Source organism: Anas acuta, chromosome Z (assembly GCF_963932015.1).
Source record: "Anas acuta chromosome Z, bAnaAcu1.1, whole genome shotgun sequence".
Classification (NCBI taxonomy): Eukaryota; Metazoa; Chordata; class Aves; order Anseriformes; family Anatidae; genus Anas; species Anas acuta.
In genome coordinates this window covers 29,161,021-29,176,655 of record NC_089017.1, presented here as the reverse complement: position 1 = coordinate 29,176,655, position 15,635 = coordinate 29,161,021, and the positions used below count along the sequence as shown (strand labels likewise).

At 35.1% G+C, this 15,635-nt stretch overlaps 1 protein-coding gene across 15 annotated transcripts in view; it reads left to right on the top strand.

Moving 5' to 3' along the window:
- The window catches only part of NFIB (nuclear factor I B), a 187,000-nt gene that overhangs the window by 161,027 nt on the left and 10,338 nt on the right, over nucleotides 1-15,635 (top strand). For 9 of the 15 annotated variants that reach the window (XM_068667975.1, XM_068667981.1, XM_068667974.1 and 6 more), the window contains one exon: nucleotides 7,965-8,053. The exons of 4 other annotated variants lie outside the window; for them this stretch is intronic. In XM_068667975.1, coding sequence (XP_068524076.1) covers nucleotides 7,965-8,053 — 89 coding nt within the window. Of the gene's footprint in view, nucleotides 1-7,964; nucleotides 8,054-9,807; nucleotides 9,867-15,635 lie in introns of all 15 variants that reach the window. 2 more of the 15 variants (XR_011091472.1, XR_011091470.1) reach the window with 1 other exon arrangement.

Below are 15,635 nucleotides of genomic sequence, written 5' to 3'. Positions count from 1 at the left end.
CTCAGTCTCAGGTTCCTGTCAACTGCTGGTACACATACCTGTTTCATTTTTGAGTAAAACCTACCTTTTCTTGGTTTGCCATGATATAGCTGATGTGTGCTTCGTCTGGAACTCCCTATCCCTACCCACTCCCATGGCAAGGTGGCAGTATGGCCGTTTTAAAGGTCACCACATGCAGAGTTCAGAGAAAATCATAAAGATGATAGTTTATTCAAGATAGCTGACACTTTGCCAGCTTTTTTTAACCACTGAGACCTAACTGGAAACTGTCCACATTTATGAAAATACCAAATGACAATTAGTGGTTTTGCCAGCCATTGATTTTTCAGTAATTTTTCTGGTGTTTTTTTTTTTGTTTGGTTGGTTGGTTGGTTGGTTTTTGTTTTTTGGTTTTGTTTTTTTTGTTAGCCTCTCAAAGGTTTGTGTATTATGAAATTTTTTATAATTACTATAACATGGCTCTTGTTGACAGATATACAATATCACAAAATATAATTTATTGTATCTTGAAACATACCTAAGATATCTCTTTTTAAGCAGTGCAATGTAGCTTCTGGATTATTTTTTTTTCCATGTGATGTCTTAAGCAGTATCCTTTGAAAATTGTGACATCCAGTTAATTTATGGATGTGCGAAAAAAAAATAAAAATTTTTCACTACATGTGTATAGACACGTTTTTTCCCCCTAAAAATTGCTATTGCTTAAACCCACTCTACCTTTTTCCAAGTTCATCAAAAGAGTTACAAACTTTTTGCATGCCCAGAAGTTAGCAGAAACACATTTAATTTTCTCTTTGCTGAGTTGATAACACATACATTATATAATGCTTATTTCATGCATCTCCTATATATTTTTGCCTTGCATAGAATGAAATAAATATGGAGATTTTAGCAGTGTCATAGGAACATAAAAGTAAGAGGGACCTCAGGGGCCATCACAGTCTTTGGTGTTTACATGCACCATGTCTTATACTCCCTTTCATGGTGAAATGTGTGGCCAGATGGTGTAGGTGAAAGGGGAAAATAAATTAGGTCTTGCATACATTTCATAAACAGAAAAATTCTTCAATGCCACTGTGCAAAACCAGAGTTCTGCCTTCTGAAGCACATAGCTTCATACTCTAGTTATATTAATTGAGACATATAGTAAATTGAAAAATTGTGCCATGTTTTCCTTTTTGTTGTGATTTTTTTTATTATTTTCTAACTTATGCAATGAATATATATGTACGCTTGCCTGAGTGTGTTTGATGTGTGTGTGTGTGCATTGTTACACAAGTAATATATATAAAATTAGGGAATAGTGTGTACTGTTTTAAACTATCTGAAGGAACAGTAAACTTTAATAACAAAACTTTTTCAAGTGGGTAAATACAAACATGTAAGTGCAAATATATGTTTCTAATAAATTAGTCACCTTTACCCACTTAAATGATAAAGAGATTTCAGAGGTGATGGTGCCATATATGTTTATTACCCAGAAAGTGAGGTTGAGCACTGAAATTGTCTAAACAACTTCAATGGAGTAAAGGTTATCCTTTGGTAAGGCAGAAATAAGATTGATTTACTATGTCCTTTCATTACTTTACAACAATTTAAGAGACCACTCTTCTTGTGGCAGGTTTTAAATGCATTTGCTTTAAAGCAGCTCATGATGAATGGAAAGGAAAATCAAGGGGTACATGAAATAAAGACAATCAATCATTCTGTGTTAGCTGAGAGAAATTCTAAATTAGAAAGCCAATGGTTTTAGTTCCAGAAAGGTCCTTTAAACATTCACTGTACCCTGTAATGCACATTGACCCTTCAAGAATAAATATTGTCACTGCTACATTTTTTACTTAATTGGAGGAGTCTTTATGAAGATTTATTTTTTTTGGTTATGAGAAATATTGGCATGTACTGTTGAATACGTTTCTGTTGTTGTTAAATAGAACCAGGATATAGCCTACTTAAGGTACAGTAATCACAATAAATTCAAAAGTTACATCTACAGTTTGTAACGTGTACTTAACACAAAGTCTTCTGGCAAAGTGATAGTTTGCTAGAACTTCCAATAAACAATTTATAGCATAACCTGCCTGGAATATTCATGTTTAGATGGGAAGCACTAAATAAAATTTTGAAAGACAATCCACAATTGCATTTATGGGAACAGTTTGGATACAGTGAAAAATATTCTGTTGCATGCGTTACTTAGCATGCTGTGTTGATAGTTAGGAAGACAAGGCTCTAATGAGGAATTATAATAATGCAGACTGATTTCAGCTCTAACTGCTGGTAGGTCTTCCTGTTACCTGACTTGAAATGCCAGGTATTTCTATACTCTGACATTAACAGTTACTAAACAAATCTCTTGCTTGAGTGGCAGCTAGAGAGTCACATATGTGTTAGCATTTTGTTGTAGAAAATCATGTCACAACAGCTCCCCCGAAATGCCTATTATAAATCACTTATGACCACTTGGGTTGCTTTACTCAACTCAGCAACAGCTTCTGAATATTTTTAAGTGTTATTAATGCCACTGCAGGAATGGAACTATAGGCAGAGGAAAGGGAAGTGATAGGAACTAGTACCTGATTGAGACTGTTTTGCTTAATTTTGCTTTTGATGGTTGGTGGGTCTATTTTATGAAGTTGAATGTAGTGCCTGGTGCTCATTATCCGTGCTGAAAAACATCTTAACTGAACTATGCATAAAAGAAAGGTGAGATAATCTTCATAATGGTAGGGAACACCTTCCTCACCCCCATTCTCCACTAATAATATAGAGATCATTATATAGAGAGAATATATAATGACAATAATAGAGATCATTAGTTCAGTAACAAAAATCTTAATGACAAGAATTCTCCTGGTTATGACATTTCTATAGCTTTGTGTTACTGTTCTCAATTTTGTGAACTTATTAGGTTCTTGAAATGATAGATGTTTACATACAGATTGATATTGTTTCTTTCTCTAAAGTTGGGATGTTACTAGAAATAGTAGTCATGGACTTTACCTGTGAAAACCATGTGAAAAGATGGATGGATGGGTAGATAGACAGACGTTTGTGTTTATTGGAAGTACAGATAACTATGTTCACAAATAATAAGTTTTTTTTTTTTAATGAACTCTGGAGCCTGTTATGGGTGATTGTGGTTCTATTTTACATTGGGAAATATAGATAAACAGGTTAGTTATTAAGGTCTGTGAAAACAGACTCTAAAATGTTACTCTAAAATGTCACAGTACACTGTAGTAGCTAATGCTGGTCCAATTGTCAAGGAACTAATAAACTCCTTGATACCATGCAATAATTAATACAATGGCATGGTTTCTGATAGAGATTGAAGTTTCTGGGTGTGCTATATGTTATGCATGATTGTCATGCAGCTTTGACATTTATGAGTGAAACATTTGCAATATATATAATAAGAAGAAACACTTCAGGTCTCTAAAAAGCTGTTTTCTACTGCCAGAGTAGCCTGCCTTTTTTGTAGGAAGTTGTTCTTACCAGATGCATCCTTTAGTTACTGAATCCCACAGTTCAAAATGGAATTCTCTTCATACTATTCATCATGGAAGTTGTAAACTCAAAGGTCCACTGAAAACAGAGTATCTGTTTTTAAAATATTTTGGGTGGATGTTACTTTTGCTTTCAGCAGAGGGCTGAAAGAAGAACGCAAGTGGACTCTTAAACAGAACTTCCCAGTAAAGCCAGGAAACAGGTTATCAACACTTAAGCTGTTCTTATTGTGTCCCTTATCATAATTGACAGTTTGACGTAAAACTTGGTCACATGACCACCAGGGAGGTATGTAAATGGATAAGAGGTCATTTTTCACATATGCTTGCTGAAAAGGAAACACATTTAAAGGAAGTTTCAGTAAAAACAATGACAATATGCAAATGTTCGTTTTTATGTTGGCTTTTTTTTTTTTTTTTAAACTAATAAAAACTATAGCAGCGTCTCCAATTACACTTTCTACAATACTTATTTACTTTCTCTAGTGATTACAGGAGCTTGGAATGAACGTTTTTCTTTGATGGGTCACCTTTTCAATAGGAGAATACAAAACCTGCTTAAATATTAACCCCTAAAATTATTCAGTCTATGCTTAAAGTTTGAGCTGTTGACTATGGGATCATAATGTACATAGGATTTGCATACTTAAAACTCTGCAGGGTAGTTGTACTTGGAAGGTGCCCAATTTAAACTGAAAGGGTGGTTATAGCGAAGTCTGTCTCTTGGCTAGAGCTTCACATCAGTATGTCTCAAAGCACTGGAAAGTGCAAAACAAAATCACTCCTCTGGCATTTTACAGAGGGCAAAACAGGAGTAGGGGGGTGGGATGACTTTCAGGCAAGTGGCAGAGTTAGGAGAAGCACTTGTTCTATTGCTGTGCTGTTGCGTGGACCTTTAGTTCCTGACCATGACACTGCTGAGGTGGGTAAGGGAGTAGCAATGTCTCCTATAAATGCGAGAAATACTTGCATGCCAGGTAGTTGTTAGTGCAGACTTTGAGCTCCCTGCTACTTTGTAAGTAACGATATATCCCAGGGTGAGAGACTGCTGCAGCTCCACACATTGGGGAAAGGTTAGGCTGCATGTGAGGTTTCCAGGTCTACTGCAAAGCTGGACATCCTTTTTCTCCTCAGCATACAGATCCATGTTCTTTCTTCTCTATGGTTAGGTGAGAGAAAAATAAAAAGTCATTGACAATGTTTTGTGGATAGAAGGTGTTATTGTTGCTTGCCTGTCTGAAAATGGCAAAGCCGTGGGACTGAAGTGAAGGCCACTTCCAGAGGTCTTCTACAAAAGACTTTTTACCATGCCACATGCAAAATCAGGTCATTTATTTTGCATCCACAGTATATTTTTGAGAAAGTCAGTGTTTTTCAGTATTAACTGTCTCATGGGGACTATTTCCTAAGTCCCTCTACTGAGAAATCTAAGTTTTCTCAAGTTACCTGCAAGTAGTTTCCTGCCTCTCCCTTTCACATTTCCTGCACCAAAACTCTTTTAGGTGGATAATTGTAGATGAGATTGAATGTGCCTTCTCATCTCCAGCTAACACTGTGGCATACTTTTAGAGGTCAACCAACACTGAGGACTACATCTGGCCAGAAAGCTTTCAGTATGACTCCAGACAACACATAGCACTCAAAATACTGTACTGAATTGCCCTATATCCTTCCAAAGCTAGGTACTTGAGACAGATCTATGCTCCCAGGCTTTCCTTACTGTACTGCCTGGATGTCCTCCAAAAGCAGCCTTCCAGGTGCAGTTGTAAGTAGATGTCTTCTTCTATCACATGAAGCCAGAGCTCATAGAGGTCTTTTAAGCTTTTCCAGCCTTTTTCCACAGAAAGCACTCAACACACGTGAGGGATGCAGATGTAGTCTGTGAAAGAGATATGTCCAAATACTTTCAAATGTATATTTCTAAATCCTGGCCTGTTTTCTTAGACATCCTGGTCTCCAAACAGGAGTGATTTGTGAGAGGAAACTTTATTTGATGGTGGAAAAAAAGATTTTCCTGGCAGGTTACCTTTTAGAGACAACATGGCAGCTATGTAAGCTGGCAGAAAAATGCAGAGCAATAGTTTTTAACACAGGGAAGATGGTTTACAGTGCAACTGATGCAGTCCTAGGCTTGTCATAGAAGTGGTTATCAGGCAGACTTGCAGTGGTTTGTGTCATTTTCAGCACAACAAGAAGACACTACTAGTTCAGTGAATAGTGCTTCACTTACAATAACTGTAGATTTGGTCCAGCATAAATCTTCCTATACATGTGCATATAATGGGTCTACAGCATGTATAAAAGGTGTATGTTCTATAATTACCATGTCAGGATTTAGTTGTATAAGTGTTGCATCATATATGACTTTATATGAACTATGTTATTTCTACCATTTTTGAAATAGATTTAAAATGACATCCTGGATCTTTTTCTGTTTTTTTTTTTTTGTTTTTTTTTTTTTTTTTTTGGTTTGTTTTTTTTTTTTTTTTTTGGTGTGATAACTTTAATATATTAACTGTACATATGAAAAGCTTTCATTCAGACTGTGGGCAGAATATCACAGGTTAGTGTAGTAGCTGATTTTACTAAAATGTAACGTAAACTGTTTTCCCCATATGGCAAATGCAACCAGGTTCTATTGCAAACTAACTGCCATGTTTCTGAGCTATACCTAAGGGCAAAAAATGATTTGGTAACACTAAGTTTGGGAGTTTGGGATTTTAGTCTTCTTTATGCTTATAATCCTGAAGAGTTTTTATTTGTAGATTTTATTTATATATATATATATATATATATATATATATATATATATATACACACACACATATATATATTATGAAAGAATAAGAGGTTTATGTGTTTTTTACTCTTTCAGGCTTATATTTCAGCTGGAAATGACTTTTTATAGTTAAGTTATAAAGCTTTAAAATATGCTTCTGTAATGAAGTTTATCATATTCTTAAGCATTATAACAAAAATACAACTTCTGTACAAGTAACTGAGGTGACATTTTACTACATCTTCAATATGAAAATTTGGTTTACAATACAGTTTTGCATAGTGAATAAACCAAACGTTTACTTACTCCTTTCTTTAAACATATTTATTGTATTATTCACAGTTACCTCTAGCAAACTTTCTGCATGCATATTTCCTTTTCTGGTTAATTTCATGTGGTTTAGTCATGCTTTTAATGGCCTTTAGAAGGTCCCTTAGAGTTCTTTAGATAACAAACAAGTAACAATCCCTATGAAAACAACAGAGGCTAATATTTCCATTTCTCAGACCTTAACAGCAGGAAGCTTATGAGTGTAACAGCCAGACAGGGTCAGGTTTGCAATATTGTCTTGTCCCTAGCATTTGTATTTTTCAGGAAAAGGCTGCAATTAACTGTGCTCCTGTGAAAATATTGTAGTTTCTTTGCTGTAGCTTGTGCTGTCTGAAGACTGTGAATATGAATAGAGAAAACCAGAATGCACTGAATGTAATTAAACTCAGAAACAACATTATCTTCAATTCAGAGTTCTGTATCATACATAATGGTACAGCAATTTATATATAGCATGACTATACAGAGGTTAAATTGTATGCTTGCTTTGCAAGCCAGATAAGTTCACTTTCTTAAACTTAAAAATAAGTCGTATATCTTTTCAATAAATCTGCTAACACTACAGAGCAGCTGTTACACAAGCAAAGCTATAACAGGGTTGCTAGAACAATCCATGAGAAGAACTGATGATTTGAAGATCTGGGAAGAATTTGTTTCAGCTTACATTTAGTACATTCTTCGTTTTACTAAAAAGCAATAAAGTTTTTTAAATGTTATTATTCTGAGCCTAAACCAAGATTAGATTATTTTATCACCTCTTGCTAAGTAATACTGCTTTCTGTAACACTAAATTAATAAACTTCAATTACAAAATACCTTTACCCTTCTTAAATAGCAAGATAAGGACATACAGTTTGTTTAATTTGGACAATATTTCTATAAATTGCATGTCTTCTATGTTTCACGAAATGCATGCTACAAGATATTGACTATATTAGACCTTTATTTAATACACAATTTAGAGCATTGCTTAAAGAAAACAGCATTTATATTTTCTTTCTTAAAATATTTCACTATTGAATATTAACATTTCCTTTTATTCCAGCTCAATTTGTAATCTAATAATGGCTAATTGTTATGTGCTAAACACTAGTTACTCTTTTACGCTTTATTAATAGAGGAGCATATTAAAATAGCATTATCTTAAGCAAATCTATAGGCATTTATTTTTAGAGTAAGTTATTTTTGTTTGTTTTCTTTTTTTTTTCCTTTTTTTTTTTTTTAAGTTTCTTCTTGGGAAAGTAAGGCTTTTGCCATGTACAATACTATTTTGCATGTATTCATTTAAATACTAAAAACTGTAGTACTGCTCGATCCATATCTGACTGCTAGGTTTCAATTGACAGCTGAGGATTTGTGACTGGACCATGAATCAAAACGGCAGGCATTTATACCCCAGTGCCAGTGAGGATACATTGGGAATTACTTGGCAAAGGTAACATTTTAATTATTTCCCCTACACCACATTAAAAATTTACATTGAGCTACAGTATCTGTTTTAGCCGGCCTCCAGAGGAATATGTGACAGAATCTGATCAAAATGTGTGTAATATTTCTCCAGTACACATTTAGATTATCTTTAATGTAAATTGAATTTAGGAGCTACTCTAATTAAGCACCTGGAATGACGATGTTGTGCTGTCAAATACGAAGTGTTTACAAATTTAAGAGTATACTGATTTTAGGTTTTAAAAATGAAAATGTCACTTGCGTAATTAAACATCGTATTTCGGGGGACTTACTGGCTAATACAAAGAAAATGGTGCTGTGAGAGGTGGTGGAGCAATGAATAACCATAGTATTAACAGAGACATTTGTGACTAATAAGCCCGTGTAGATTTAGGTCACTAACGTACATGAAGGTAAGATATAAACCATCATATTTCTAAACTAAATACCAAAATAATTAGGAAGTGTTTCCACAAAAGACAGTTTATTTTGTGTGCAAAAACAAAAAAGCAAACAAAAATATAGAAAGCAACAAGAAGCCCACCCCCAAAATGGGTGAAAAAATACCTTCCTCCCCACTCCCCAACAAATCCCACAGCTTTTGGTACATTAATCCATTACTTGTTATTATCCTTTACATCTGTTGGCATATAATGAATTATGGTAACAGTAGGGGTGTGTGTATCTAAATAGATGTGTAAACAAATCAGTGTAATTGTGATATATCTGATTCCCACCTCTTTCATGTGCAGGATTATCTGCAACAATTAATGGGGGTCATTCATGTAAAGCACACAGGTTGGGAGCCTGTCAAATGTAGCTACTCAATCTCAAGATAATTTTAAATACTTCTTAGACATTTGAGTACATACATGTAGGACAGTATAAGCACTAGGCACTTACACTCTGTGTAAGCATGTATGTAAGTGTGAGTGTGTATATGTATATATAGAATGCTTTTTGATGTACTATATTATGCTATGGATTTCTAGAAGTTTGGGGATTTTTTGAGTTTCAGCTTGGAAGGGTAATTACAGAATTTGAAAAGTAGTGCTGCTTACAAATCTCAGCTTGAAATGCTTTAAATATTGTTGTTTTGCTTTCTGCAGTTTTTCTGATATAATGTTTATCTGGAAAAATTGTTGTGTGAAAGCAAGGTGTAGTTATTTCTTCCATAATAGATTATAGCACAAAGGCAGAATGAAAGGCACAAATTAACTAATGGATTCACCTCACCTCCTCAAGGGCTATGATTCCCGTTACAACCCCCATCATGCAATAACTGCCACAGTTTTCAATGTACTGTCAAGAGTGAATCCGAACTGAGCTAGCGTAGCATGGGGTTGGCAGTGGTGGTGATTTATTCCGCCCCTACAAAGGATGTTTTTATTCTACTGGTCATTGACAGGCATTAGCAAATTATCACACAACTGTCTACGTAGGAATATTTTTGAATAGTTTAAATCAGTCATCACTCATGACCTCTTTAAAGCAATGACAGTTTATATCAGCTGAAGCCCTGTCCTGGCTTTTGGTGAATTGTTTGGTGTTTTTTTTTTGTTGTTTTTTTTTTTCTTTTTTTTTTTTTTCAGTACCTATCACTCACAACCTGGGGGAGCAATTCATGAAAAGAAAGGAAAATGGGGGAAAATTTTCCAGGTGATGATCAAGGAAACTTTGGTGATGAATGCAGGCACATTCTTTTACTTGTTCATCTTTATATGTAAAACTGGTTTGCAGGTAGCTCCTGGAGTGCTATTTGCCAGTTTGGCCCTACCAGTGGACACAAGTTCTGCCAGGTGAGCTTGGGCACAAATCGGTGCTTGCATGGGCACCTCTTGACGTGCCTGGGCCTTTCTTATTTGGCCTAGAATTAAGCACAGCCTTGGAGGACAAAGAAACTTCCTGTAGTTCTCCCTAAGTAGACAGCTTTAGGATTTGGGCTTTGGAATATAGAATTATTGAAATCCCCATGTAAGTGGGGATCTAAGAACAGAAATGATATCTGAGTAGAACAAGGGGCAGTGAGCCTTTCTAACACTAAAACTAGTAAGCACTGGAAAAAAAAAAAAAAAGCAAAAAAAAAGGATAAGAATTGATTGCAAAAGGAATTGCTGCTCACTGTCAGAGAGAGAGCAGCAATTTGACTGTCCATACAGTCAAATTTTCTCCCACAAAATTGTTTGACAAATGTTTGATTGTGTGAATTTGTCAAATCTGCAGTACTTTTTTTTGATGGTACTCAGTCTTACCTTTTATAGCAAGCTTTTGTCGTTATTTTAAGTATAATGGTTTTCAGAAATGTCATTGACCTCAAGAAAGTCAAATTTTGGCAGTGAATGTTATCCAAATGTTAGTTGTCTTGTCTGTACAAGAATCAGGTAAGGGAAGAGACCAAGCTGAAATCTTTGTCCTGATATATTGATGACCTGAGTTTTCAGAACTTAGGGAAGATGGCAGAAGATGAGAAAACCTCTGTTATTTTTGTGTTCTTTGTCTCATTAGTAGCTGCCTTTCATATGACAGTAGATATGGTACACAGACATCAAAATAAATTTGCTGTGATTTTCCTTCCTTGTAAAATTATGTTAACATTCATAGTCCCAGACATAAGACACATCTTATTGATACATAGAAGACTGAAATTTGCAAACAGAGAAAATATGAGTAATAGGAGATTAAAACAAAACAAAACAAACAAATAAAAAAGCATTTAAGTCTGTGATGACCATTTTCTTCAGAAGTAGAAGAAGTGTAAGGAGTAGTGATAACTGAAAATACACAAATACCTTTATCACATGAATTAAACATATTGGTATCTTTAAAGGAGATAAAACTTCCTGTGAGCATCTTAAAAAATGGCAAAAATCATTATTTGCTAAGGTACTGGAAAGTCATTTTTATTTTGTTCCTGATAGCCTGTCTACCTATAATTAACTTTTTGCTGTTTGTATAGTGTTTATTATATATATATTATTATATCCGTTGAACTTTGAACAATGTTTAAGCTCATCAGCAGAATTGGACTCTGTAGTACTTTTAAGATAATCTAGGTTGATGTAGCTCTATGTATAAAGAAGATACTCAGAATACATTAAAAATACCTCTTCTTTTTTTCATAATTGCTGTTCTGTAATAATAAATTTCCTTGGAGATAGAAGTTAAGGGGAAGTTATGAAAATCTGTAAGGGTCGGTTAGGAGAAGGCAGTCACTGTCTGAGAGCAAGAGCATATGCAACAAGGCATGAGTGAGAGTGAGGAAGAATTGTGCATGTGTTGGGGAGGAAGCCTGATAACAAGAGCTTGAGTCTTAGGCACTCATTATTGGATGGTATTACTGGACAGTAATTCCAGCGGGACCATTCTAACAGCCTGCATGATGGGGCTCTTTAATTGTGTGTGGAGTATTTGCAAGTCTTTCATATACTGCAAGCAAAGTTTCATTGCCAAAGTGTACATTTTAACTCAGCTATCATTAAATACCATTTTTATTTATTCTATATAATGCAAATTATTATTATTATTATTATTATTATTATTATTATTATTATTATTATTATTATTATTATTCATACTAGAATATATGTTACTTTTATGAGTTAACTGTAGCTTTAACATTATATTTACACTATGTGGGCAAATGCACTATGTTAGCATTTCCTGCTTTCAGCCTGTTATCTTGACACAAATGTACAGTACAACAGCTGTTTTGTTCCTGGAGATGCTGGGGAGAGTTTTATTCTCAGAGTACTGAATTTCCTTCCCAGCTCTAGCTGTAGGCGTGTTCAGATGCTCAACTTTCCAAGCAGCACTTTTCCCCAAGCATCGTTCTGGGTTTATAGCAATAGTGTTGATAAGATGGCCAAGTGGATAATCTCTGGTTTGTGGAAGAAGCAGGAGGACAAAAGAGAATGGGCGTAAATTCCTTTTATCTCACAGTACCTTGTATGTGTTTGGAATCTAGCAAACACATAGGTAAAGTAACACAGTCATAAACACATGTGATAAATGTGATAAGCACATTTTGGCAAATATGGACACCTGTTATATCAATGGTTCGTGTCATTGACCTACTTCTGCCCCCTCTCCCCCCTCCCCTTTTCTCCTTCCCTCCCTTTCTGCCTTTAGTAATGTTTTGGAAAAGAAATATCAATTCAGGCATTATGATTTAAGAACAAAAATGCTTAAAGTATACTTACCGTAGAAGTATTAATAGAAAGAAAACCTAGTGATTTCTGGTCTTTATCAATTTAAATTGCTAACTCTAGTAGTTACGCTCAACTCTGTAATAGAGAAAGATGTGCAGAACATTATGTTTCCTCTCCATCTAGGCAAACATCTTCAGACACTTCCTAAGAAATTAATTGTATTCAAGCCAGACTTGCATGCTGCCATCCCACAGGAAATGGGTCAGCAATCCATTAAGATGCCATTAGATAATCTAATTTGGAACTTAATCTCTAAATTAACCATGCTCCATACTTGAAGCATACTTGAGAGAAAGAAAAAAAGTTTATGTTTGAATCGATAGGGGAGCCGAAGCGTGAAGAAGGCTGTTTGTTTTTTCTGTAGCTGTGGTCACGTCTCAAGCCGTCTGGTAACCAGGAGAAACCAGACATGATGTAATTCCAGATTGAACTTGAACTTCAGGGACTTAGAATGGGGGAACAATGGACCATAGGAATCAATAATGTCCATTTTCCACATGATTATGTTTGGAGCTTTAAGTTAACCTTTATGGGGGAAGCAGCAAGAACTGTAGTGTGACCAAAATGAATGAGATGATCCAGAAGCAAGATGTTAAAGTAAAGAAAATAACTTTAGTAATATTTCTGAGCAGCACTGCAGATTCCAGCAGGATTAGAAAAGTTCCCGCTCTGCAGTGAACTGGTTGCCTGTTCTGAGCACTCTTTGTTCACTTAGGTAGGACAAACTTAATCTTATGTTTCCTGTCAGATGATTTTTGGCAGCAATGTTAGGAAAGGAGGAGCATATTATAGAGAACTCCCAAGTGTAAACTGTATCTTTAACCCCTTGGTTACTCGAGATTTCTACTTCCCCACCTTACCTCCAAATGTTTCCACTAAGGCAGAAAAACTTTCTTTCTTTTTCTTTCTTTCTTTTCTTTCTTTCTTTCTTTCTTTCTTTCTTTCTTTCTTTCTTTCTTTCTTTCTTTCTTTCTTTCTTTCTTTCTTTCTTTCTTTCTTTCTTTCTTTCTTTCTTTCTTTCTTTCTTTCTTTCTTTCTTTCTTTCTTCTTTCTTTCTTTTTCTTTCTTTCTTTTTCTTTCTTTCTTTCTTTCTTTCTTTCTTTCTTTCTTTCTTTCTTTCTTTCTTTCTTTCTTTCTTTCTTTCTTTCTTTCTTTCTTTCTTTCTTTCTTTCTTTCTTTCTTTCTTTCTTTCTTTCTTTCCTTTCTTTCTTTCTTTCCTTTCTTTCTTTCCTTTCTTTCTTTCTTTTTCTTTCCTTCTTTCTTTCTTTCTCTCGTTCTCTCTCTCGTTCTCTCATTCTCTCTCTTTTCTTTCTTTCTTTCTTTCTTTCTTTCTTTCTTTCTTTCTTTCTTTCTTTCTTTCTTTCTTTCTTTCTTTCTCTCTCTCTCTCTCTCTTTCTTTCTTTCTTTCTTTCTCTCTCTCTCTCTCTCTCTCTCTCTCTCTTTCTCTCTTCTTTCTCTCTTTCTCTTCTTTCTCTCTCTTTTTCTCTCTTTCTCTCTCTCTGTTTCTCTTTCTTTCTCTCTTTTTCTTTCTCTTTCTCTCTTTTTCTTCCTTCCTTCCTCCCTTCCTGCCTCCCTTCCTCCCTTCCTCGCTTCCTTCCTTTCGTTCTTCCATTTCCTCTTTCTAATTAGAGTTAGCAGCATTAGTATTTAGTCATGTTTATTTGGTAAATAAACATTTGGACATATTTTTGAAAAGTGCCAAGTAAAAGAATCTAACAGATTGCAATTGGAAATATTAATGTTCCACTTGGGGAAGCAGTGTAAATGCTGCTGTGATTAAATTTACAAGTATCTTTGCTGTCATTTATGGAAGAGTGAATCACAATAGATCTGGAGAAATAAAAATCCTTTGAACATTGAAAGAAGGTTCTTTTCTAAATATTTCTGTTGGACATTCACACAGTTATTTTCTTCTTGGTTTGATAAATTTACCTGAAAGTGCAGAGTCTATTTTTTTAGGTTACCCAACAGTTTCTGCCAACCCAAGCCCACATTCTTCAGTTGTTTTTTTTTTTTTCTCTATGGGAGATGACCTTCCAGTTGGTGATAGTCCACTGTATGTATATACATATTTATAATCCTCCATCAGCCCTGACCCTCCATCAGACACTCAGACACATGTGGTCTAGGTGCAGAATGGCCACACTCTCCAGGAACTGTCTCTCCTGTGGATTTTATTTAGCAATGATGAGCTCTGTGAACTCTCCATGGTCTTTCTTTATTTCTTTTTTTTTTATTTATTTTATTTTTTTTTCAGTTATGCTATCAAAAAATTGGTCCGCAGGGAGTAGTAGAAGTATAATTACAGCATAATTCCCTTTTCCCTCCTCTGGGCATAAATCTGTAGGTCTTTGCTTCCTCCATCTGCTAGATGGGTGGTATGTGCCCTGCTAAACTGTTAAGTCTTCCTAAATTAATTTGAGATATATCTAATATATCTCTTGATATAAATGCCCACCTTGGAGGTGAAATTTGGCAGCTATTTAACTGCAGATACTGTTTAAGATGGAGAATAACAGAACAACTACATTAAGGAGATGCTAGAGGGGTGGTTATTCTTTTGGCAGAAATGTACAAGTTGGAATTTATCCAGGCACTGAGGTTAATACAATTGCTTTTCCAAAGTTCATATGATCTTAACAGTTTAAATGGTAAGGTTCCATGTACTTGTGTTGGGGAGCACTTGCTTTGTGCTGTGACAGAAAAACCTTGCTTAGTGACTTGCTAGTGCCATTTCTCTCAGCGTCATTCTCTCAAAGTCATTTCTGCCTCTCCCCCCTGCCTAAAGACTGACCTGGCATAATCTGGTTTGCCTCGTCTAAGCTGGTATGTATGTTCATGCATAGGATAGTAAAGCTGCAAGAAGGAAACCCTGTTTTGGATTCACTTTCCAAATGGTGGAATAATCTTAAAGACTTTTGAGGCTTTTAAAAATACAGTAACTAGAAAATAATCTTAAAATGCTTCAGATTTGCTCAAGTCTGATTGGATTTATTTTTATTGCATTTAGTTAATTGTTTTATGTTATTATAGTCTTTATTTTATTATAACCTCCAAAGCGGACTGTATGTACATATAATGCTAGTACTGCTTGTCATCCATTCCAGTAATATCTTGCTCAGAGGTTCTTGAAAGAGCAATTATTATCTTTAAGAGGAAATCATGGAAGAAATCTTGATTGGATTAGCATGTGAAAACTGTAATGGAGAATGCTTACCCAGTAGGATGTTTGCAGAATCTTCCTTTGCTTTTTTATTACATTTGAACAGATAAATAATTTATACTTGCCGTGGGTAGAGGGAGGGCTGGTGACTATATAATACACCTGATAGTCTAGCTATGGTGAGAGAATGCTTCATG